At 41.5% G+C, this 25,601-nt stretch overlaps 3 protein-coding genes across 4 annotated transcripts in view; 2 read left to right on the forward strand and 1 right to left on the reverse strand.

Moving 5' to 3' along the window:
• The window catches only part of LOC125378298 (complement C1q-like protein 4), a 68,109-nt gene that overhangs the window by 24,855 nt on the left and 17,653 nt on the right, over positions 1-25,601 (forward strand). The gene's annotated exons all lie outside the window — the stretch shown is intronic.
• On the forward strand, positions 386-15,804 carry LOC125371670 (aldo-keto reductase family 1 member B1-like). Of its 2 annotated transcripts, none has more exons than XM_048393638.1 (10): positions 386-571; positions 8,052-8,219; positions 9,018-9,134; positions 9,954-10,031; positions 10,639-10,761; positions 12,284-12,396; positions 12,932-13,013; positions 13,973-14,056; positions 15,433-15,515; positions 15,686-15,804. In XM_048393638.1, exons 1-10 carry the CDS (start codon positions 506-508, stop codon positions 15,723-15,725), a joined length of 954 nt encoding a protein of 317 aa, XP_048249595.1. In that variant the 5' UTR covers positions 386-505; the 3' UTR covers positions 15,726-15,804. The 2 variants fall into 2 exon arrangements, with proteins under 2 accessions (XP_048249595.1, XP_048249594.1); XM_048393637.1 differs by lacking the exon at positions 386-571 and adding an exon at positions 6,060-6,262.
• On the reverse strand, positions 20,584-25,561 carry LOC125378255 (acid sphingomyelinase-like phosphodiesterase 3b). Its single transcript, XM_048393636.1, has 5 exons — positions 25,369-25,561; positions 23,570-23,814; positions 23,018-23,181; positions 22,510-22,687; positions 20,584-21,531 (listed from the first exon to the last, which is right to left on the reverse strand). The coding sequence occupies exons 2-5, from the start codon at positions 23,763-23,765 to the stop codon at positions 21,017-21,019; spliced, it is 1,053 nt and encodes a 350-aa protein (XP_048249593.1). The 5' UTR covers positions 23,766-23,814; positions 25,369-25,561; the 3' UTR covers positions 20,584-21,016.

Consider the following 25,601-nt stretch of genomic DNA (forward strand, 5'->3'; position numbering starts at 1 on the left):
CTTATCATGTAGAGAGACTACAGAAATCGGCCTCAAACATTGTACTTATGTGGGGAAATCGAGCCCAATTTTTCTAGCGTGAGCAGCGAAAGACTTAACCGCTAGACTACCCCGCAGACTCAGTAAATTGTAAATGGATTGCCTGAAGTGACCGCCGTAGTGGCATAAACTTTTAACTGATAATAATAAGTGTAGAAGCCTCACAAAGTCTAGCTCAGATCAGGTCATCTTGACAACGAACACCACGTGATTTTCAATTGACTGGTTTCCGGATCATGATATGCGTGGTATTTGCATTATCTACATCCAATATGACATTGCCTGGAGCCCAGTCTGAAACCCGCGGCCAAATGCTTTAGAGTACATCACAGGTAGGACACGGATGTGTGTTGTACGCAGGACGTCACGTGATAAGGTGGTTCGTGAAACTGCATCCGATCAGACTGTTAATGGACTGAGAAGACAGCTGAAGGTAACAGCGATCGTTATTCGTCTCTGAGTCGAGATGTCAGGTTCACTCCCTTTCTACAACGGCGGATGTATGCCCAGCATAGGCCTAGGCACGTGGAAGGTACAGACGTGTGCGTGCGTGCGTGCGTGTATGTGTGTGTGTGTGTGTGAAAGAGAGAGACTTGTATTGTGTGTCTTCTCGAACATTGGGGTGGATTAAGTTTTGGGGCGCGTGCGCGCGTGTGTGGAGGGGCGTGCGTGCGTGTGCGCGTCGATTTCCTCGAACAAGTGAATGTTATTAAAAAAATTGTTTCACAACTAAATGAAACGCGACAACAACTAATGCAATTAATTCCCGAATCTAAAACTCCATCATCAACTCGTACAAAGGGGGCAGTCCTAAGTTTTGTTGGTTCCTTATCAAAAACATTGTTTGGAACAGCCACAACAAATGATGTCAATATTCTGGCCCAACACAAAAATGTTTTCACCAAACAGGATATGACTGTTGCACATACTCTACAACAGCACTCAGAACATTTGTCCTCCTTTATGACGCTAGTTGATACCAGATTCAAAAATGCTATCAAAGATGTGAAAGCAAATCATGATGCCATCCGTTTTACGGCCTGTGCTATGGAGCAAAATGTTAAATCCATTCAATCCACATTTGTTACATCAACTTCTCTCTTGATAGATCAGATACAGAAAGCATATGTTGTTGAACACCAGGAGGACTTTAAATTTGGTATTCTTGATCTCGCCCAGAATAAATTATCCCCCCTTCTTATACCTCCACAAATCTTGCAACAAACAATTCATCATCTTAGTACCCTTCTCTCTCAAAAGGGGGCACGGGTGGCCCAGTCCTCTACGGCGCTGCGATTAGCTGTGCAGAATTGCGTCCCTTGGGCAGGCCAAAAACCTTTGATTGTGGGTTCGAATCACGGTTCACCCCGATTATGTTTCTAGGTTTGCCAGCACCATACCCATGTTCGTGGGTTTCACAAAGTGGTAAACGTCTGAGACCTGCATCACTCCGGGCTTTCCTCACACATTAAGCTGACATGCCATGATATAACTGGAAAACTTTTAAAAGCGGCGTTAAACCCAACTCACTCAGTCTCTCTAAAAATATCATAGCTTTAGACTTTTGCAAACAACATCTGCCTTCTGCTACTCCAATGCCAAATTCATATTTGCTCGTGCAAAATCCCCCGTTTATATTTCTTAAAGTTTCCAATTTCCTCTTTCATTCACTACCTCCAGTTGTATAAAATTATCTCCCCGCCTCTTCCCATCAACATTACATCTCCTCATACAACTCAACTTTTGGATATGCCTGATTATCTTGCACTTTCTCCTGAAACTCAACATTATGTTAACTTGGATATTAACACTTTAGCATCATGCAATGGGGATGAAAATATTCTGCACTGTCCTTTTCATATAGCTCTTTAATCGTTTCCTGTCCTCTGGAAAATGACAAAATCGCAGTTAAAACGCTCTGTGATTTCCGTTACATAACTTCACCCATCTGTATCCTGTCAACATTGCTCTGCTTCAGCATTAAGTTGATTCATCTGTCCTTTACCATTCCAGGAGATACTAATTTGAAGACAAATGTCAACTTAATCATTCCAACTTTTAGCATATATTCACACGAATATTCAACTATTTTGGCTAACAACAAGAAAGCTCATCTTAGTTTGAAGCTCAATGCAGAAAGTGCAAAGTAAGATGAAACTATTTTCAAAACAATTGCAGAACATCTCATAGATGGCCAAATTCCCATTCAAACTTCCTGGCTTGACACTTGTGCTGTTATTGCTGTCACAGCTGCTGCTGTCTCAGGTGTCGCCATTAAACTGGTTAGTTGGATGTTCTTCAAAATCCGCAAAATCTCAGCAGCGCTTACGCTTGTAATCTGCGTTGGCCCTGTTAAAGCTGTGTTACCTCCTGCCCTTAATTATAATGATGACACTCCACCCAGTTCAGGTACAGCTAGCTGTGTCCTTACTGATCTTGCTGACTACCTTGTTTCTATTCTCCAAGGACTTATAATATTTGCTATTGCTTCCATCCTTCTTCTTCTTCTCTATCAACAGCGTTCAGGTCTCAGGAATGGTCTAGTTCTTGAACTCACATCAGGTTCTGAATGTGTGGCAATCCCAGTCTTATCTCTGACACTCTGTCCTTCTTACTGGGATATTCAATCACCCTCAACTGTGGAAAACCTCCACAGTGCTAGTTACTTCCTCCTCACCCTCTCTGTTGACTGGCCAGGCTTCACTGTAACTAACCAGCTTACTAAAACCTCCATCACTATTCCCAATACCATTAGGATTTCGTACTTCAATGCTCGTCAACTCCAAAAGATCTTCAAGCAACCTTTCAGCGCCTACCTCCTACTTGACCATAATAATTTGTATACGATTCTTGAACCACCTACCTCAGTGCAATCATTTTAGTTTGTGAGCAGCAATATTTGAGCAATGCATCATGTATCCTTTGTTTCAGCTAGTGTATTCATATTTCATGATTGATATTGTGTTTTTTTTTTTATTGATTGTCATATTTTGTACGTTCTCAATCAAAAGCTCCACAACGCCCAGGGGTATTGTCATAGTTGTAAAATTTGTCATTTTTTCCTCAATATTTATATAAAAGTTGACTGTGGTAATATTTTTTATTAGGTTTAATTTAGGTAAACGTAAAGCGCTGCATTTAGTCATTCTCCCATGTGAAGAGCGCAGCTATCTAGAAAATTGTATGACATCCTTTGAGCATGGTCAGTATTATCTATCTGCACGTGTCTCAGCCTCTATCGCAATGACCGCTTGCCACACGTTTGCTGATACGTCCAACTCATATCAATATTTTCGGACTACTCATCAATTATTATTCAACTTATGTGGATATCACTTGGTCAAACTTCTTAGGAAAGCCTTAATCCCTATTCTTGGCGCACAAACTCAATTTTTTTTATCAAGTTGAACATGCAGTAAATTCGTGACCATTCAAGGTATCTAGAGTATATATACTGACTAGCCCCGGGGTACCTCACTGTCGAGAAATCCCAAATAAAGGAGCTGGCCATAGACACTTTGTTTGTTTTCTATGACGGTAAGTCATGTTCACTTAACTATTTCTCGAAATATGTAATTGTTTTATAATTTTTACCGTATATGGAGCAATATTATCAGCTGTAAAAGTATTTAATCTTATGTTATTGACCATGTATAAGGGCAAATATATTAAGTGGGTTTTATCTCTTTAACGGACTTATCTGTCAAATGTACGTGCGTTGGGTTTAGACCAAACTATCTTTAAGTATTAACTCCACGGTATAGCATATATTGAATATCAAACATGTTCCGGGTCGGAAATAGAGGTGTTAACACTCGGGTGTCGTGGAAACGTCGTGTAAATGCAGACGAACTACTTCACTTTGTTAAGACTTTATATATCACACGAGGTATGTACATTATCTTTTAATGTAAGGATTCTATGATGAACCATACATTGCATGTATTACTTGTTCATAAACAGAATCCAGACTGCTTTAAATAATTGCTTATAAGAGTTATTTGATGGAACTAACCTGGCAGAAAACGTTAATTTCTAAAGCTAATATATGATTATTTATATCCCACATATGTATGCTAATAGCACAACTACGCCAGAACTAAAGTCAGTAATAATATTCATGTAATCATTTAGTTCATCTGTTAGCGATGTACAAATAAAATAGGTAACTCTCTTGTACTTACATAGGTCTGAGCATAATGCATTTGTAACACAGCTTCAGCAAACATGTCTGCATAAAGAGCAATGCATAAAATGTACATATATCCATATATTATACCATTCAGTAATGAGAATGGACATTGGTAAATGGGCCCGTTAACTCGGTGTATGTGGATGCTATCAGATGTAGTTTGTTTGCTGCGGTAGTTTAGATAAACTATAGATATTGCCTTCAAGTATAACATATACCTGCATAAATAAATGAATGATATATGCTTAGATGTTACAGCCAACGCATGTTGTTATTTATATTTAAATCTGCGTACATTTGATACCGATATTGGGTTTAACTATGTTTGTACGTAAATGAGATATACCTTTTTGTAGTGCCATTTCGCAAGGCGTAATCATAATTAGGAGTGGCTGAAAATAAATGTCACATAAGATTATGTAAGCTTTGTTCATAGGTATCTTTGTTGACTGACTTTAATATTGTTATTTGTAATTGGTTGTTTTATCACTTAGCTCACGGTACGTTTGTTTATCATGAAATGTACACTCTTATATATAATCATTGTTTAATATCACACAATATTGTGATAACTGCTTCTTTTGTGAAAAATGTAAAATTAATGTTCTACATGACTTTGTACTTTATGTGTAACAATATTTCTTATATTAAATATAAAGAGATTGTCGAGAAAACCCCAAAATAGGAGCTGACCGAAGACACTTTGTTTGGTTTCTTTGAAGGTGGTGCCCGATCCCGTGCTGATTCCCCAAGGCTAATTCTAGATATTGTGACGGTGTGAATACGAACGTGTCAAACCATCATATACGTAAGACCACATGTAAACAGACATGGTACATATTTTTGCTCACGTGAGAATTTTCACTCCTATGCAAAAAACAATCACATGAGTAAATTTCACGTGAAGTCCGTTTCGTTTACACATGTTTCTGCCCTTGGAGATTGAGGGACAGATTATGTCATCAGTGCGTCATGCTTGTTGTCAGATCTGACTAAAGTGCCTGGCGCTCGGCTTTAAGGGGCTACAACAAGGACTAGTCGGATCGGAGTCAGTATACTGTGTCTGAGTGGGGTATTCATGTTAAACTGCGGCATGGTACCTCAGTGTGCTAGCACAATATATAAAACTGGCATAAGGCCAGACTAGTACAAGCAGCCACGCACACACCCGCGCGCTCCCAAACCCACTCTCACACACATACACACACGCCCTCACGCACACACGCAATCACGCACGCACGCACATACACTGCAACGCTGAACCTTGTTTCGCGACATAATAAGGGCCGTAGGAGTTACCTCCCTTAGACCAGCATTTGCGAACGTACATCGTATTATGACTAGGCGTGGTGGGGTGAAACACTTGTTTCTGTTACAATCCCTCTGAAAGTTTCGTTGCATGTGACGGTGAACATGTTAAGTTTTTACGCCAAGTTTCTCATTGTGCCGGACTTATCATGTAGAGAGACTACAGAAATCGGCCTCAAACATTGTACTTATGTGGGGAAATCGAACCCAGTATGTCTAGCGTGAGCAGCGAAAGACTTAACCGCTAGACTACCCCGCAGTCTCAGTAAATTGTAAATGGATTGCCTGAAGTGACCGCCGTAGTGGCATAAACTTTTAACTGATAATAATAAGTGTAGAAGCCTCACAAAGTCTAGCTCAGATCAGGTCACCTTCACAACGAACACCACGTGATTTACAATTGACTGGTTTCCGGATCGTGCTACGTGTAGTATTTGCATTATCTACATCCAATATGACATTGCCTGGACCCCAGTCTGAAACCGGCGGCCAAATGCTTTAGAGTACATCACAGGTAGAACACGGATGTGTGTTTTACGCAGGACGTCACGTGATAAGGTGATTCGTGAAACTGCATCCGATCAGACTGTTAATGGACTGAGAAGACAGTTGAAGGTAACAGCGATCGTTATTCGTCTCTGAGTCGAGATGTCAGGTTCACTCCCCTTCGTCTCTTTCTACAACGGCGGATGTATGCCCAGCATAGGCCTCGGCACGTGGAAGGTACAGCTATATGTGTGTGTGTAGTGTCTGTGTGTGTATTTGTGCGTTTGTGTAAGACTCGCGTGTCTTCTCGAAAGTTGGGGCGGATTTAGACTTGGGGCGCGTGCGCGTGTGCGTGTGCGTGTGCGTGTGCGTGTGTATATGTGAGCGCGCGTGCGTGTGTGTACGTGGCGGTCTCCTCGAACAAGTGTTGTGTTACTATATTGTAATCATTACGAGAGGAATAAGAAGGGGGAAAAATATACGTTCACAAAGAAATTTTCAAATATTGTAGTCGTTATTTTTGCTGAAGAAACCGTACCGTAATACCGTACTTATACTGTTAAAAGTCATACTCCCAATATAACCAATAAAACCCGATAACCGTAATACTTCCAATGACGTATGCTTAAAAAGGCATAGGTGCGCATCCTGAAAACGATCAGCGCTGCTGTCAGTCGTGTATATTGTATGTTCAGACTGGGATGTACTGGTGTGGTAAATAGAACGGCGTAATAATGTTCTAGATACTGACCCCAACATTCTCATTCAGTGTCACGCTGGGTCACGTCCTTTATATATAAGTAAAACGGGATATTAATTTCATAATCCTCATTTGCGGCATTTGTCGGTCTTGATTAGTCCTGTTAATCCTGCACCATGACTGGAATATTTTAATTTATGAAAACAAAAACAATCTAGATGTATATAAAAGCATGTCTAACCAGTTCAAGCCTGCTCCATATGACATCAGCATCAGGAAAATTATATTTTTAATTTTTTTTCAATGTATTGTGTAATAAAAGATGTCAAAGACAACATGCTAGTCTATAGTCCTGTGTGCTCCCATCTTCCCTTTAACGGGTAAAAGGGCACTCTGTCTGTCGCCTATGGGTCCAGTCTTCTAATAAGTGACGTGTGTGTAACATTATAACTGTGTGAGAATCGAGATGACAGCTGGTGGTTAAAGCATTCGCTCGTCAAGCCGTAAGCCCGGGTTCGATTCGTTACATGCGTACAATGTGTGAAAACCATTTCTGGTGTACCCCGCCGTGATGGTCCAAGAACAAAACTCACTCACTGTATGGTTAGGATACCTAAAGCATTTGAGTTTTAATTCCGGGTAAGAGGTGAAGTAACTGTAAACGTTAAACAACTTATTCAGTCATTGTCTCGTTTATTGATATTAATGTTTTAGGTTTGTATTGTTAATGACAGTGCATGTACTAGTATTCCTTAAAAGAGCGATGCCTACTGTGTGTATGGAGCTTTGTTTAATGTTGCCTGGTGACGCCCTAGCAATGGGCACGTGTTCTATATCGCTGGATTATCGGCTGTTCTGTAATTATCGATTAGTTTTCAGTTATGGATAAATCAGACTTGGAAGATGAGTTACAACATTTTCAATGAGTTGAAGTTTCTAAGTTGACAACATTAAACGGTACAATTCTTCTGTTTACCCTTTTGTTACTTGTGTTCGTTTGTCTAGAAAATTCTCGACTGTCAACATTTTATCTGGTCTGGTAATTTTCCCCATTTTTTTCGGGAATTTTATACACTGCTTTAATCACAACTTTCTTGGACTCCCACGTTATCCAAGCCAAGCAACTTCCATTTGGTTACCTGGCATATCCGCCTACTTGACGATAGGATGTCAGGCAAATATCTCCAGGGAAAATGGAAGCTTGCCTTTTGAGGAAGACATGCCACTAAATTATTATTGAAACACGGTCGTGACCACCTTTCATTAAATATAACTGTGGTTCAATCATATCAATAAATTAATCATCTTGACGCTTACGTTTTTCAGTCCGAGAAAGGCAAGGTGACTGAAGCCGTCAAGGTTGCTATTGAAAGTGGGTACCGCCATATTGATTGTGCGTGGTGCTATGGCAACGAGGCGGAAGTAGGTCTTGGGATCAAGGCGAAGGTCGACGACGGTACAGTTACAAGAGAAGACCTATTTATTACCACCAAAGTAAGAAAGTAAATGATTTTGAAACTAAAATGTTTGATCACTGACATGAGTGAGTGAGTGATTTGGGTTTAACGCTGCCTTAAACATGATTCCAGTTTTATCACGGCGTGTCAGCTTAATATGGGAGGAAAGCCCAAAGTGATGCAGGTCTCAGACATTTACTGCTTCAGTGAAACCCACGAGCACGGGTATGGTGCTGACACACCTAGAAACATAATCAGGGCGAAACGGGTTTCGAAACCACAATCATAGGTTTCTGGCGTGCCCAAGGGACGCAACTCTTTTCAGCGAATCACGGCGCCTTAGACGACTGGGCCACCCGTGCCCCCCACAATACATTAAAAGTGTAAACTAGTTCAGTTTCAGAAGACCATGGAAGTAATTCCTGGGGCTAAATTTTGAACTGGATTAAATAAGCACCTTCATATTCTACGTTGTTACGACGCCAAATGACGTTATCAAACTCAAGATTTTAGATTAAACCTGAACATACGTGGGGATTCCAGTTGGAATTGCTCTCAAGCGACTGATGCTTGTCGTAAGAGGCGACTTAATGGATCGGGTGATCAGGCTCGGTGACATGAGTGTTAAGGTAGCCCGTCGTTGCCAATAATGGCAAGAATAATGACTCGACAATCAACAGGCTTCAGTCACATATTCCGAATGCGGCTTCAAACAGCAAAAAAAGAAATAAATAAACAAACAAACACAAAAACAAACGCACTAACAAACGAACAAACAAACAAACAAAACACATCTAATTTATTTTGCATTCAACCTATTCGTTTCCCTCTCTAGCTATGGTGTACTCACCACGAGCCTGGACGTGTAGAGGCAGCCGTGCGTGATTCCCTGGACAAGCTGGACGTGTCCTACGTCGACCTGTACCTGATGCATGCTCCGTTTGCCTTCAAGGTACGTGTCCAATAGCCGAGCATACACTCGGCCAACCCGGACATTCAGTTCTGAACGATTACTTTAAAATTCCTCGGGAATACGAACTTCAGTGAATTTGTCCTTCTGACACATCGAGTGAGGAATGAGATATCCCCCCCCCCCCCCATCAGTCAATGAAACCTATTATTTCACGATACAAATGGAATGTTTTATTTATCATACTTTTTGTGTAGTTGTCTACCGGAAGGTTATATTATTTCATTACAAATGTAAAACCTTGAAACGTAAATTCTCACTAACTCACATGCAGGGACGGTTCACCACCCCTTGTAACTGCGACTTAATAAGTAGTTCCGTGTTTTCAATATCTTAAAAAATATAAACAAGAGAAACTAATATATTTTAGGGTCACTGAAATTCTCCGTCATGGCGCTTTGCGAAACAAACAGTCTCGATTGATGAGTTAAATGAAAAGTTTACAGTTTATAACGAAGCATTTTCAAGAGAATTACAAACGGCAAAAAGCGAAAAAATACTCAATAAATGGCCATCTGTCATCATTTTGCCCTGTCAATGTGGAAGTAACGTAAAAAGGAAGTCAACAGTTGTGTACGGGCTAGACATTTACGATAAGGGGAGACAATTTGCGGGGAGGTAATTCATGTATGACAATAGTTATCAAGTGTTAAGTTCACTGCTGTGAATCATAAAGTGCTATGTTCCCTGCACTGAGATATCAAGTGTTATGTTCACTGAAATGGAAATATTACTTTTCTCAACTTTGGAAAACTCTTTCACATTGATGTATACAGCAAAAACTTCACTTTGTTTAAACAGGAGTCCAATGAAATCTGTCCAAGAGACGCAGCCGGCAACCTTCTCATGTCTGACGTAGACTACGTGGACACGTGGAAGGTCGGGCATCTCCACTGCTCATTTTCTTATCATTAATTAACATTTATGAATTTGTCATCAATCGACTGCATGTACATATGGTTGAACAGTCTTATTACGAACACGTTTAAATGTACTAAGAACATAAACGCGTCTTTTCAAATTCCCAATTGTTTTACTCAACATTATCAACAGAATTCACATGGGAAACGAATTCTGAAACACGAATTAAGAGCTATAGCTCAAACTCTTTAGCAGTTGCATTCTAGCGCTACAATAGCTCTTTCTCAGAGTGACAAAGTTCTTCTGTAACAATAATACCAGGTTGTTCAAAAGAAATCGTTTTGCCACATATATACGTATCCATAAATATAGTTTACGAATAGCTGGAGAATCCAAAATGGCGGATGACAATTTACGAGTCAGGGACTACAGATATCACGAACATATTGTATGGTTTACTGTATAAGGTTTGATTTTTCTTTAAAAGAAAACTTTCAAAGTCAAATGCGTATATAAAAACAAGACAAGTAGAATCTATGTGCATAATTATTTTGAAGCTAAGATCTTGAGTTCTCCTATATATGAAATATCTTTTAATAAAACACAGTTGTTTGTCTGGCAACAGGCAATGGAGTCCTTGGTTGACAAAGGACTGGTTAAATACATCGGCGTGTCTAACTTTAACTTGGAACAAATGGAACGATTACTGAAAACGGACGGGCTTAAGCTGAAACCCGTAACAAATCAGGTAAATATGTTTATGTTTTAGATAACATGCCTTTGTCAACTTCTCTGAAACCTGCCAGATCAATGAGCTGAAATTTTGCATGCATGTTGTATGTTGCCGCCGATGGTGACACCTCAATTTCTTCACATATCATTACAACCATTATATAAGAAGGTAAATATTGGCATGTATGTTTTGTCCGATGCTGACACAAATTTAGTTCAAATGTCTTAAATATCTATGGTCAGTTTCGTTGGTTATAAAGGGGCACGTTGGGCCAAGTCGTCTAAGGCGCCGCGATTCGCTGTGCAGAGTTGCCTCCCTTGGGCACGCCAGAAACCTATGATTATGGGTTCGAATCCCGGTTCGCCCCTATTAGGTTTCTAGGTTTGTCAGCACCATACCCGTGCTTGTTGGTTTCACCGAAGTGGTAAACGTCTGAGACCTGCATCCCTTCGGGCTTTCCTCCCACATTAAGCTGACACGCCGTGATATAACTGGAATACTGTTAAAAGCGGCGTTAAACCCACCTCATTCACACTTACTCACGTTAGTTATAATGACATGCGGAAGGCAGGGTAACAACAAGAACCAATTTTCAACGTATTTTGTCATAACGTGGCGGGGATCAAACCATTGACCTTCCGCTCTGTCCAGTACACCAAGAAGGTGACCTTCTACAGCTGGATCGCTATATGGCTGAAATAATGCCGACGCAACGTTAAATTTTAACTCACTCACTCACTCACTCTCCAGTTGGAACAAGGCCGTGTTTTGATCGTTGGTTAAAACAGAGACTTTACCGAAATTCGGTTGTATGTGTTAACGAGTGATGGAGGAGTGAGTGAGTGAGTGAGAATGGTTTTACGCCGCTTTTAGCAATATTCCAGAAATATCACGGCGGGGGACACTAGAAATGGGCTTCACAAATTGTACCCATGTCGGGAATCAAACCCGGGTCTTCGGCGTGACGAGCGAACGCTTTAACCACTAGGCTACCCGACCGCCCCGAGTGATGGAGGAACACAGATGTTTTGACGATATGATTTATCCTACAAATGTTGTTGTTTTATCTATCTCATTAAAATCAGATCTTAGTTCTCGCTACCGCTAAACAAAGATCTGAGGACATCCCATTAGGGGTCACGTCAGAACGATCTTTCATCCGACCAATCAGAGCGTCGCTAACCAGATTATGAAAGTGACAGTTGGAATGTGATTTCTAATCATGCAACCTCGAAAACCTTGGTACGTGGTATTCCGAACGAATGTTCTTTTGTTCGGGTTTCGAATTTTTAATCGAAAATTTGTCAAAATATGTTTCGAAGCTTCGTCGCCAGTTTGAACTAAGTGCCGTAAAGCACGATAAAGCGGCCTTCTGATTGGCTAATGTCGACTTCTTGTCAGTCATTCAATTGGTCGGTCAAAAATCGCGGAATGTCGGTCTGACGTGAACCATAATGGGGAGTTCTCAGATCTCTGTTTAGCGGTAGCGAAAACCAAGATATGATTTTAATGAGATTGTTGTTTAATAAATTCCCAGATTGAGGTATCTCCGTATCTAACCAATGACAAACTAGTATCGTTCTGCAAGGAGAACGGAGTTACAGTCACCGCATACGCACCTCTTAGGTCCGCTGACAACCCTGCTTTACAGTAAGTCAGCACGTTCGTTAAGAATATATAATAATTTCCACATGTCAGCGTTCCAAAAGTGGGACCCTCCTTAACGTGACCGACATTCAACTGAAAGCGGATGCTTTCTAAAAAAATACTTTGTTCCACAAAAACAGTTTGGTCTTATATTAGGTAAAACGAAAAAAAATGTTTGTCATTCCATAACGAATTGACAATTATTAGGAAAGGTAGTCATTGATAAGTATCACTATTTAGATTCGACTCAATTTCTTCATTCAACGTACTGAGGAGGCCACAGGCCTATAGTACAATCATGATTACAGGAGCAATTGGTACAATCATATAATTTCCAAACTTGATTTTCTTTGTATAAAAGCATGATATATGTACATAGAAAGATTTCTTATGGTTTCAATGTTGCTAGTGGTCAGTAATAGTTTAAACTTAAATGTACAATGGTTTATATGAAAATATTTTGGTAAATATACTTTTCTTAGTTCATCATAATGCGGACATACTAGTAAAAAGTGATACTCGTTACTATTTACTTCAGGTCAATGAAAGATCGACCACTTATCGCCACGGAACCAACACTACAAGAACTGGGCAGAAAGTACGGTAAAACGGCAGCACAGGTAAATGTTTATAAGGATACGACATTTCGCATACTTATAATGCACCAGCCTTCACGGGGGGCACGGGTGGCCCAGTCGTCTAAGGCGCCGCGCTTCGCTGTGCAGAACGCCAGAAACCTATGATTGTGGGTTCGAATCCCGGTTCGCCCCGATTATGTTTCTAGGTTTGTCAGCACCATATCCGTGCTCGTGGGTTTCACCGAAGTGGTAAACGTCTGAGACCTGCATCACTTTTGGCTTTCTTCCCACATAAAGCTGACACGCCGTGATATAACTGGAATAATGTTGAAAGCGGCGTTTAACCCAACTCACTCACTCATTTCGTCAAAATATGCTGAAACGAAGAAGGATGATGAACGATAGCCTTGTCTGTTTGGCACATATTACTTCTCAGTCGCCAAAACTTGCTTTTATTCATGGGTGATAACCCATCATAATTATCACCGAACCACATGAAACGTAATAGTGAGTGAGTGAGTGAGTTTGATTTTACGCCGCTTTTAGCAATATTCCAGCAATATCACGGCGGGGGACACCAGAAATGGGCTTCACACATTGTACCCATGTCGGGAATCGAACCCGGGTCTTCGGCGTGACGAGCGAACGCTTTAACCACTAGGCTACCCGACCGCCCCTGAAACGTAATAAAATTCCCATAAGTGTTACGAAGTGCAGTATGTAAAACAGATCATAAAAAGCAACATTTATGAACTCCATTTATCCACACTACAGTTCACGTTTCTTCACCTTTATTGGTTGATATAGTCAAACCCGTTGTGTCGAAGTTGAAGGGACCTACATAAATACTTCGAATTATCCGATGTTCGACACAACCGATAAGGATGATTTAAGCAGGAATACGCAGCAAACATGCCTTAACAGTATGTTCGACACATCAAAGTTCGACATATCAATATTCGACACAACGGTGTTTGACCGTATCTACTTCCTCGACACAGGTGGCATTGCGCTGGGGGGTACAAAGGAACCTTTCCGTCATTCCCAAGAGCGTCACACCATCTAGGATCAAGGAGAATATACAGGTATTCAAGAGTAACGCTATTTTTCTTTTACCAGACAATGCGAACCACGAAAATCTGGGGTAGAATAGGTCCTCAGCAACCCATGCTTCCCGTAAGAGGCGACTATGCTTGTCGTAAGAGGCGACTAACGGGTTCGGGTGGTCAGGCTCGCTGACTTGGTTGATGCTTGTCGAACCTAATTGCGTGGATGGATGCTCATGATGTCAATCACTGGATTGTCTGTTCCAGACTCGATTATTTACAGACCGCCGTCATATAGCTGGAAAATTGCTGAGTGCGGCGTTAAACAACCAACCAACCAAACATTGCCTTCATATACAGTAAACTCCGTTTATAACGAACTGGCAGATGTAACGAACTGTTTTTTTGGTTCCCGGCCATTTGCTGTATATATGCTGTATATATGCTTATAACGAACTACGGTTATAACGAACAAACATTTGTGGTCCCTTTGAGGTCGTTATAACCATAGTTTACTGTAGTTCAAGATTACTGAGTCATTGGTATAGTGGTGATGCGTTTAAACTGTTCGTTTACATTCACGTCGCTATATGAGCAAATAATCTCGAACGCCGTTTAACCCCACTTCACCCCGCCTCACGTGCTAGATTACTAGATGAATGCGAATACAGTAAACTACAGTTATAACGAACACGCTTATAACGAACTGACCGATATAACGAACTTACTTTTTTGGTCCTGACTATTTGCTGTAGTTATGCTGTATATATGCTTATAACGAACTACGGTTATGACGAACTAAAATTAGCAGTCCCTTTAAGTTCGTAATAACCGTAGTTTACTCTAAAGCCAGTTCACAGGTACAAAATATAAGACACAGTTGCATCCTCGTTCACTCTACGGTTTTGGGTGACAACAATCCTGCAAACGTTGGGAACGGTTCCACTCATGTTTATCCATTGACATGACCACTCACCACCTCTCTGTTTACCAGCGGTGCCCTGTTCTTGTTAAAGAGGGCACGGGTGGCCCAGTCGTCTAAGGCGCCGCAATTCGCTGTGCAGAGTTGCGTCCCTTGGGCACGCCGGAAACGCATGATTGCAATTGTGGGTTCGAATCCCGGTTCGCCCTGATAATGTTTCTAGGTTTGTAAGCACCATACCCGTGCTCGTTGGTTTCACCGAAGTGGTAGACGTCTAAGACCTGCATCGTTTCTGGAATTCCTCCCACATTAAGTTGACACGCAGTGATTTAGCTGGAATACTGTTAAAAGCGGCGTTATGCGCGACTCGCTCACTCACCGTTCTTGTCAAATATGCGTGCTGAGAAAGAATAGATCGTGTAAGGACACTTTCTGGTGAACTGTTACAAAATACACAGCTTTCCATAGATGCAGCTTTTCTATCTATTCACAGATTCTTGACTTTGAACTGACTGAAGAGGATATGAAAGTTGTATCTGATCTCAACCGGGACTTTAGGGCGTGTTCCTTTCTCTTGTGAGTACATCGACAGTCTTTGTTCGAAAATGTTGTCCACAGATGTAATATTGTTATGTGCGATCAAAACAACATACACGCACTTTTTAAATATAGATTCATTTGGTACACCAGTAACTGAGCTTTGATATGGTGTATGGGATAATGCAAGGTAATGTTTTATTTTCCAGCGTACCCAAACACAAGTATCATCCTTTCAACACTGCATGACAGAAAAGGAAACTCAGCATTGAACAAAGTGTAATATTTGCGACGCATTGATAGTTTACAGATAAAATATACTCTGTCAGTACTTTGTTGTTTTTACACCGCATTCAGCAGTACTCTGTTTATAGTATGACTATATCAACGCGGGCTCTATACTACCATCCCGGGCTCTATACTACCATCGCGGGATCTATACTACCATCAAAGGCTCAAAACTACCATCGCGGGCTCTATACTACCATCGTGGGCTCTATATTACCATCACGGGCTCAAAACGACCATAACAGGCTCTATACTACAATCGCGGGCTCTATACTACCATCGCAGGCTCTATATTACCATTGCAGGCTCTATATTACCATCGCGGACTCTATATTACCATCGCGGGCTCTATACTACCATTGTGGACTATATATTACCATCGCGGGCTCTATATTACCATCACTGACTCTATATTACCATCGCGGGCTCTATACTACCATCGCGGTCTCTATATTACCGTCGCGGGTTCTATATTACATGTACCATCGCAGGCTCTATACTACCATCACAGCCTCTATACTACCATCACGGGCTCTATATCACTATCACAGGCTCTATACTACCATCACTGGCCCTATACTACCATCGCGGACTCTATACTACCATCACGTGCTCTATACTACCATCACGGGCTCTATACTACCATTGCAGGCTCTAAACTACCATCACGGACTCTGAACTACAATCGCGGGGTCAAAACTACCATAACAGGCTCTATACTAACAGTACAGGCTCTAAACTACCATCACGTACTCTGAACTACAATCGCGGGCTCAAATCTACCATCACGGGCTCTATACTACCATCGTGGGCTCTAAACTACCATTGCAGGCTCTAAACTACCATCGCGGGCTCTAAACTACCATCGTGGGCTCTATACTATCACCGCGGGCTCAGAACTACCATCACAGGCTCTATACTACCATCATGGGCTCTATACTACCATCACAGGCTCTTAACTACCATCGCCTTTTTATGATTATACATTACTTTAAAAACAACACATCTGTGGTAGTCTATTTTTTTATTCTCCTTTGATGATATATTTTCAAGTCAAAATATAATAATTATTAATGTATAACTTGTATTCCCGATGTGGCTGACATACTGCCGATTTGGCCTTTTAACTTAAAACTCACTCACTTTTAACTCACTCACTTATTATATACAACTAGGCAATTCCTGAATGTCCGCTGTAAATAATCGAGTCTGGACCAGACATTCCAGTGATTGACATCATAAGCATCGGGATACAATGACATGCATCAACTATGTCAGCAAGTCTTGGTTGGTTTGTTGGTTTGTTGTTTAACGCCGCACTCAGCAATATTCCAGCTATATGACGGCGGTCTGTAAATAATCAAGTCTGGACCAGACAATCCAGTGATTAATTTCATGAGCATCGATCCACGCAATCTGGATCAATGACATGCATCAACTAAGTCAGCGAGCCTAACCACCCGATCCCGTTAGATTAATACAGACCGCCGTCATAAAGCTGGAATATTGCTGAGTGCGGCGTTAAACAAAAAACCCCAAAACAACAAACTTTTGACAGAAGAAACCGCTGGTCTGTAGCTCACACGACTATACGGGACCTTGGTGTTCTTGTTCTACAGTCCCAGCACCACAACAACAGAGAGAGAAACATTATTGAGAATTTAAGAGAGTCGATCAGTACTTGAGCAACACCTCAACGTGTCAGCACCATTGTGGGAAGAAAACACAAAGTGAAGCTTGCTGTGGACATTTTTTACAATTTCGGTGAAATTCACGTAAAACAAAAATCACAAAAATAACGATTCATGACTTCAAGCCCATGATCAGGGGAACCTGACCACAGCTCTGACATTTGGTCAGTCATTGAACACGTGTAAGTATAATACTTGAGCAAAATATGTCTACAATGTACCACATACAAGGAAGGTTCATCTTGGATTCGAACTCATAACTCATGATCCTTGGGTCGCAAGAAAGTAATTTGTGGCGTTTCAGACCCCAGGGTCGCCCATGACATTTTTTATTTTTGCTTTTATTGTTTTACACTGCATCGCAGTTTGTGTAAGTATGTACTCTTAGATTAAACATTCGCGATGTCAGTAGTGTAAAGTATGAAGGAAAAACAAAAGGTGAGGTTGAAGAATTTGATTCATGTAGCGATTTGGTGTCAAATTTCCCTGAACCACAACCAAGCCAGATCTCCTGGTGTAGGATATGACCTCCACATCATGACACTACCGCCAACGAAATTGTCGAATTCACATACACAATGTGGGGCAAAACGCTCATTTCGATAACGATAAACACGATGCCTTCCATCTCGCCGGTGAAGAAGAAATCGCGATTCATCGCTATACCACACTCGCCTCCAGTTTCTCAAATTCCAATGCTGTAAGGTATGGCACCAACGCAAGCGTCGCTGTCGACGGAACTGATGCAAAACAGGGACGATAACTGGTCTTCTGGGTGGGATTCCAGCCTCGCGAGGATGGATCCTGACAGTCTGGTCCGCTATCCTCCTCTAGGGATGCGACCTGCAGTTTCCGTAGCTGTGTCATTGCGATGACGTAGGTGGAACAGTCGAATGTAGCGATCCTGTGCAGGGGTCGTAACCCTTGGTCGGTCGGTTCTCGGGCGGTCTGCAGTGGAATTGAACTGTGTGTATCGGTCACAAAGGCAGCAAGTGGCAGCAAATGGTGCTGTGGTGGACGTTGAAGTGGCGTGCAACAGAAGACTGCGATTCCCCTCTTTGGATACGTTCTATGGCGATGTTCCGATCGGCAGCGCTGAGTCTCGGCATTTTCGAACTTGAAAAATGTTGACCATTGAATTACAATTTATTGGCTTATGCTTGCCTTTTTATAGCCGCTACCACGAGTTACGAATGCAATAACATGCACGTGCATTTTGCTTTACTGTTTTCCTCCATGACATTTTTGAACAAGTGTGAAAACAATGCCGTTTAAGACATTGCAAATCGACAATGGCTGCGTTTTGACGCACCGTTTGTCGAATATCAGGCCATCAACATTTTCTAATAACTTATACCCAATTCATATACCGGATTTTTGTGTAGTCAGGTTCAATGAACTGCACACTACCTGTGCGTTTCCTTTTTTGAAGAGTGTAAGTGTAAATACTATTTCTCGGGTATACAATTGACTGCCCGATTGTTCCAGGTAGCAAATCTTAAGAAAGCAGACAAGCCAAATGTTGTTGGAATCACGTGAACCAAGCCTGATAACGCCTTAGACCAAATAGCCACCACTGCCTCTGATTAAATGCAAAAATGCACGAATGGTGATGTGTGAAAACAAGAAAATATTAAAGCATATATGTAAGCTAAAACTCACTCTCTACAGCCTAGCCTTAGAACGAATGTGTGAAGATTTAATATTTGAGGGGCGGTCGGGTAGCCTAGTGGTTAAAGAGTTCGCTCGTCACGCGGGTTCGATTCCCGACATGAATACAATGTCTGAAGCCCATTTCTGGTGTCCCCCGCCGTGATATTGCGGGAATATTGCTAAAAGCGGCTTAAAATCAAACTCACTCACTCATTTAATATTAGACATAATCGAACGTTTCTTCAAATATATTTTCAATATATCACCAACAAAGTGCACATTCCAAAATGTGGGAATAATAAACCTTGTGATGTCGCATTATCAAACTATCCCAAGTAATAAGCTTTGAATTTGTGTTTTCGCATTGATAAATGTAACATTTGCAGAAAACAAAAGAAATTAGTTTTGTAAAACATTATTTTATTAAATGATAAGCAAAACAGTGAAAACAAAATGTTCCATCACTATTTCATGGACTTAAAATGTTAAATATAAGATCTCACCTTATTGTCTCACCTTAGTATCTCACCTCTGTGTAGTTCCTTAGCGTGAACCATGGGTATTCGGATGACTTACAGTAAACTACGGTTATAAAGGACTCATAGGGACCACTAACTTTAGTTTGTTATAATCGTAGTTCGTTATAAGCATATATACAGCATAATTTCCTGTGACACCAATATTTTAGTGTATTTTTCAAACAAGTTAAGTATGGTTTTCAAGTCACAAAAACGCAACTGCTACAGAAAAGCATGCATTCCATGCAAAAGTTGACTTTTATGCAAACCCCATGTATGTCATTACCGAAGAATGGGTATAAAAACATGTGCGTTAACGGGATTCCATATGCATTGTTTAGCATCGTGCTGACAACAACAACTCAGAATACAACAAATGCCACGAGCGTCTGCAAGCCATTTGTATGCTTGAAGCAGGATCGAGTCAACGTGATGTTGCAAGACAATTTAACGTCCACAGAAACACTATTTAGTGTTTATGGCAACGTTGGCTACAGACGAATGCAGTCAGAGACCATCCTCGGAGTGGAAGGCCGCGCGTAACCAATAATCGACAAGACAACTGGATTCGAACAACACCTACGAAATCGATTCCAGCCAGCAACACTGACTGCAAGAACCACCCCTGGCCTTCGATGAATATCTTCACAAACCGTACGTAGCCGCCTCAGATTTGCAGGGATTGTCGCCAGAAGACCCGCCAGACGTCCCATTTTGACAGGAAACCACCGTCAAGCACGTCTACAGTGGTGCAGACAGCGTGTACGCTGGACGGCCATGCAGTGGGGACAAGTTCTATTCACTGACGTGTCTTGTTTTCATCTCCGCCACAGCGATGGACGGATTCGAGTGTACCGATGTCGAGGTGAACGTTACGTTCATCATTGTGTCATGGAAGTAGATCGGTTCGGGGGCGGCAGCGTTATGGTATGGGGTGGGTTTACAGCAAGACAGAGGACCCGTTTGATAGAGGTAGAGGGAAATCTCAATGAACAGCTCTACCGCGACGAGATCATCGGCCCTGTTCTTCTACCGTTTTTGCGTCGTCATGTCCCAGGCATTACCTTTCAACATGACAACGCCTGGCCATTATTGCTCGACTTGGTCAGGATTATCTTTAACAAAACAACGTGAATGTCATCTCCTGGCCAAACCGAAATTGTTTCAGATTTGTTAAAAACTTTGCATAAAATCTTATTCAATGTCACAGGAACAGGATGCTATATCAGTACCAATATATAATAACGTGTACTGATCGACCATCTAATTGCTGAATTGCAAATACATCAAGAAAATAATTAAATTCGGTCCAAAAATACAAACAGTACAAAAATACAACAGATGTTCAAATTGTTGTATACAGAAATCGATCCGAAACAGATATTTCTCTCTAAATAAGTACATAATACATGGTGGCAAACATGGCAATGAAAAGGGACGAAGAACACAGCCTTGCCGAACCTCCAACTTGTGCTTTGTAGCAAGAGTCGAACGAAATCTCGTTCATCATTATGAAACCACAGTTATATTCAGCTCGACACTTCTCGTCACAGGCATTCACGGTAGTGTCTCCATTAGCAAGGACGGTGTTGTATCTGATATACTTATCCAGAAGGGACTTGTCAGTCTTGAATGCCTTTATAATATTATCAACGGAGACTGCCGAGAGATCAGTCTGTCCATACTCCTCGCTGGCTTTGTATTCAATTTTCCAGTCTGATGCATTGTTTCTGTTGCTGTCCGTCAGGTTCATGTAATACTGGTGGATGTCAAGTGGGACTCCGGTTTGCTGGTTGTACTTGACAAGTCTAATGGCTGGGTTGTGAGGATCCCCGGATTTTTCTGGAATTTTGTAACGCCAGGGGGTGATTGATGGAGCCATGAACATAGGCACACCTGGACTCCCTGAAATATACCAAGAAAATCCACCTAGAGCGAACCATTATGCTATCTGCTTTATATAATCAATGGATGATATTGCCAATAGCTTGAAATATAATTCTTCTTTCATGGTTGCACGTGGATATGGAGCACCTGATAACATCGACCAGGATCAAATACCACCTTTTCTAAAACACCATTGAGCAGATCTCATACTTCACATTCTACGCTTTCGGTTTCAAATTCAAGAGTGTATGCCAAGAGGGATGACTTCAACTTTCCAATAGTCAACTTTCCCTTAATCACAAGGCTCAGCAATATTCAAGCAGTTCCAGCCTTTGGTGTCTACATTTCACAACTTTTTTAGATACAATACCAAGATTGCAAAGAGCATCATACGACTCTTGGTCAGAAGTTGTTTGATCACGGTTACATTCAAAAGTTTTATGGTATATATGTGGAGGTCATTTCCAAATTTGACGCATCAGTGACAAAATATATGTCCAATGCAATTCCCTATTTTATACCATATGTTCCTGTTTTTTTTTCTGGTGAACAGTTGACTTGTCTTTGATGTGTTTGTGACGGGTGCCATCACGAAGGATACGCTCACCTTTTCGCGAACACCTAGTATCATCACTATTTGATAGGGATTCATGAACACATGCTCATGATATAATCGGAATTGTACAATGGACTCTGCTTTTCGCAGAGGTTTCTATTGAATATGGAAAGGGTTTTGTCGCTTTTATATACATTTCAAAATATTAAGATTTTAGAGCACAGTTCACAACATTTTATGACTCCAAACGCGTAGAATTTGTGGATGTTGAGGACATATATAGTAGATGCCTGGAACCTGTCTCTTGTGCATCCCTCGGTTCGAAGCACCATGACCATAATATCCCTCCGTATTTATATCCCTCGATATTATAGAAGTATAATTCATTATCTTCGAAGATAGCAGTTAATAACCAATGACATTGGCAGCTTGCTACCCACCACCATTCTTCTGCAAGAGTTTGAATCCGTCGTAGTGGTCGTGACCGAAGAACATGCCCACGATGATGTCGGAGAATGTACGGCTGATATCGAGAAAGCGGGTATTGTAATGGGTGTAAAAACGCTTGACCTTCCCAGGAACATGGATGCCTGGAGGGACGTGGGCGGTCATCAACACCTTCAGCAAGGAAAGCAGTAAAGGAAGTGAGTGTGGTTTCTTCAACTACATTAATGTTCATTATTTGTGTTTAAATACCAAAATAACAAAACAGTGTTGGCACTATGAAGCTTAGTTTCAGAAGTCCGTTAGATTAAATAAGATGCGTCCATTTTAAACACGTTCACTGACAGTATTTAGATCAAATTAGATGATCACCTAGGATTTCTAAAATTCGAAAAATTACATATTATGTTAACAAACAGATTTATTTCACAAAAGGCTTTCAAACAAAGGCCCTTACTTCAACTTAATATTAATTTGAAATATACTGATTTGTTGTGTAACTACCTTGTCTCCAGCTGTCTTGGCGTTCCTGAGGACCTCCTCAAGCCAGGCGAACTGACCAGTAGGGTCGGTCATATCAGCGGTCAGTTTGTCCGAGGTGTAGTACAGGTTTGTGTTCAGTCCTATGATCCTCAGTCCTTGGGTTGTCTTCACAGTATAGTAGGCGCCTGACATGAGATGAATTATTCAGAAAATTATGAATTCTAACGTGGCTTATCGGTTTAATGTGAACGCCAAAAGTAACGTAGATTGAAGAGCAAGCCCCGACTGTGGTGCTGACAAACCAAGGACCATAATCATAATGATCGCTTGGTCACCGAATCATGACACAGCTAAGGGACGCAATTCTTCACAGAAGCAAACACGTGCAACCTGTGAAGTCATCAGATCCAGAGAGACAACAACTCCTCAGAGCACCAATACCCCACGAATTCTGTTGGGAGAACCATATTTAAACAGGGAAGCATATCACACAGATTCAAGATGGTACACAACAGCTGTAAACCCTGATGCATTTGATCACTATGTCTCTAACGTAATGTAGTGACTGTCTACCTTTACGGAAATTTTCAACTTGATTTTGGTCACCAATCCAGTCTTCCCAGAGGTCGGCAGTGGCGTTGTACAGGAAGTGTGATGTGTCAGGGAGCTGGTCGGAAGGGAACCAGTCGTTGTTCCCCATCGTGGCGTACACCTTGACCCCCGGGAACGCCGTCTTCAAGGCATTAGTGATATTTCTGAGGATGTCCATGACGTACGTCTCACTGGAGTATTCGTCCTATATGTGGCCCACGTTATCTCTGTAACACGAGGTGGGGGTGAAGCGAAATTGGGTTTAAAGTCGCGTCCAAGATTATTGCACTCATACAGCGACGTGCATGTGTGTGTGTGTGTGTGTGTGTGTGTGTGTGTGTGTGTGTGTGTGTGTGTGTGTGTGTGTGTGCTTGTACTAGTCCGGACTAAAGCCGATTTTGTAGTGCTTGCCAACTGACATACATGCTGCAGTTTAACATGAATACCCCACGCAGACACAGTATGCTGATTCCGAACCGACCAGTCTTTGTTTTTTAACCCCTTAATGCCGAGCGCAAGGCAGCGTATCATCAACAACAAGTATCATTTTTTAACGTCTTTTGGTAGACAACGGAGACGGTCACACGTAGTGGAATACAGGTAGATGGTACATGTCTGTTTTAACACATTTGTCAAATAAGAGAATCGCGTTTTCTTCAGGTGAAGGAACATGGTCCGGTGGTACCTTAGAGGAGCCATTTAAAGTGATAATTTTTGGTTTTGGGAAAGGACGAAGTCATTTCAAAGGGCCGAATTATTTATCCTGTTCAGACGCATTTATAACCAAGCTTGGATGCAAAAAACAGCCGTCCAATGAAATGAGTGAGAGAGATTATTTAGTATTTTAGAGATATGGGCAACAGAAGAGGTCTCGTCACTTCCAAAACATATGGTGCGGCAGCGAATTCATGTAGCTGCAGGGTATTTATCATTATGGAATTGGGAAACAAATTTAAGTGGTTTGTGTTAGAAGGCTTTTATAAAAAAAAATATTATTGGGACGAATTATCCGCTTGCATTATCATGATGGATGGATCAGTTGTCTAATGTGTTAACTCGTTTCTAACATAGATCTACCACGATCCGTTGTCGTGAGAAAGAACTCCATTTTCATATCATTGTGTTTCTTCTTTTGAAATCACTTTAGAGAGGTGGCCATAAGGTTCGAAAACGTCATGTTGTGTTGAGACTCCTATCTGTGCCAGAGGCGGTCGGGTAGCCTTGTGGTTAAAGCCTTCACTTGTAACGCCATTGACCGCTAATCGATAGTTCTATTTCTACATTCCTACATGTTGTCAAGCTTGGTTTGTCCGCACCAATAGGGTAAAAGTTTATAACCTACGTCATTAACGGCCAATTAATTTACCAATACGTATGGAATCGAACCTGATCTTCAACATGACAAGCAAAAGCCTTAACCACAAGGCTACTCAACCATCATCATGCTGACGAGGGGCGGTGGGGTAGCCTAGTGGTTAAAACGTTCGCTCCTCACGCCGAAGACCCGGGTTCGATTCTCGACATGGGTACAATGTGTGAAGCCCATTTTTGGTGTCCCCCGCCATGATATTGCTGGAATATTGCTAAAAGCAGTGTAAAACCATACTCACTCACTCACTCACTCACTCTTATCCGTACCTGACTCTCTTGTCGCGTTAGAATCAGAAACTCTCCGATGTTGTAAGCTTTCCACATTTCCCATGCACACCGTGACATCCATGTACTATTAGAACGGCAAACATATTTTTGATTGAAGCCCTTTGAATGCATTATGTGTTTACCCAGTCCACAGGATGAAGTCGACGTTTCGATTGATGTTGACCATGGCGTTGATGCTGTCGTTTACGAGCCGCCAGGGGGCGTCACACCAGTAGTCGCCATAGATGCCCCGCACAGGAACTTGGTCACTGCAGGATCGCATTTCAGACCAGTACGTTGTGTCGTAATGGAGGTCTGTGATGTGCCAGAAATAACCTTTAGGAAATAGAGATGCCATGTAACAACAACAACAACA

The sequence above is a fragment of the Haliotis rufescens genome, unplaced genomic scaffold (genome assembly GCF_023055435.1).
Source record: "Haliotis rufescens isolate VD_foot unplaced genomic scaffold, xgHalRufe1.0.p SCAF_12, whole genome shotgun sequence".
NCBI classification, from domain to species: Eukaryota; Metazoa; Mollusca; class Gastropoda; order Lepetellida; family Haliotidae; genus Haliotis; species Haliotis rufescens.

Excerpts from the sequence above, each read along its gene's own strand:
- LOC125378255 (XM_048393636.1), bottom strand. The coding sequence starts at position 23,765 with ATGGACATCCTCAGAAATATCACTAATGCCTTGAAGACGGCGTTCCCG. Across the intron at positions 23,182-23,569 it reads AGTTGAAAATTTCCGTAAAG|GCGCCTACTATACTGTGAAG; the intron begins GTAGACAGTCAC and ends ATCTCATGTCAG. Across the intron at positions 21,532-22,509 it reads ACTCTTGCAGAAGAATGGTG|GGAGTCCAGGTGTGCCTATG; the intron begins GTGGGTAGCAAG and ends GGTATATTTCAG.
- LOC125371670 (XM_048393637.1), top strand. The coding sequence starts at position 6,188 with ATGTCAGGTTCACTCCCCTTCGTCTCTTTCTACAACGGCGGATGTATG. Across the intron at positions 6,263-8,051 it reads TAGGCCTCGGCACGTGGAAG|TCCGAGAAAGGCAAGGTGAC; the intron begins GTACAGCTATAT and ends TACGTTTTTCAG. Across the intron at positions 10,762-12,283 it reads TGAAACCCGTAACAAATCAG|ATTGAGGTATCTCCGTATCT; the intron begins GTAAATATGTTT and ends ATAAATTCCCAG.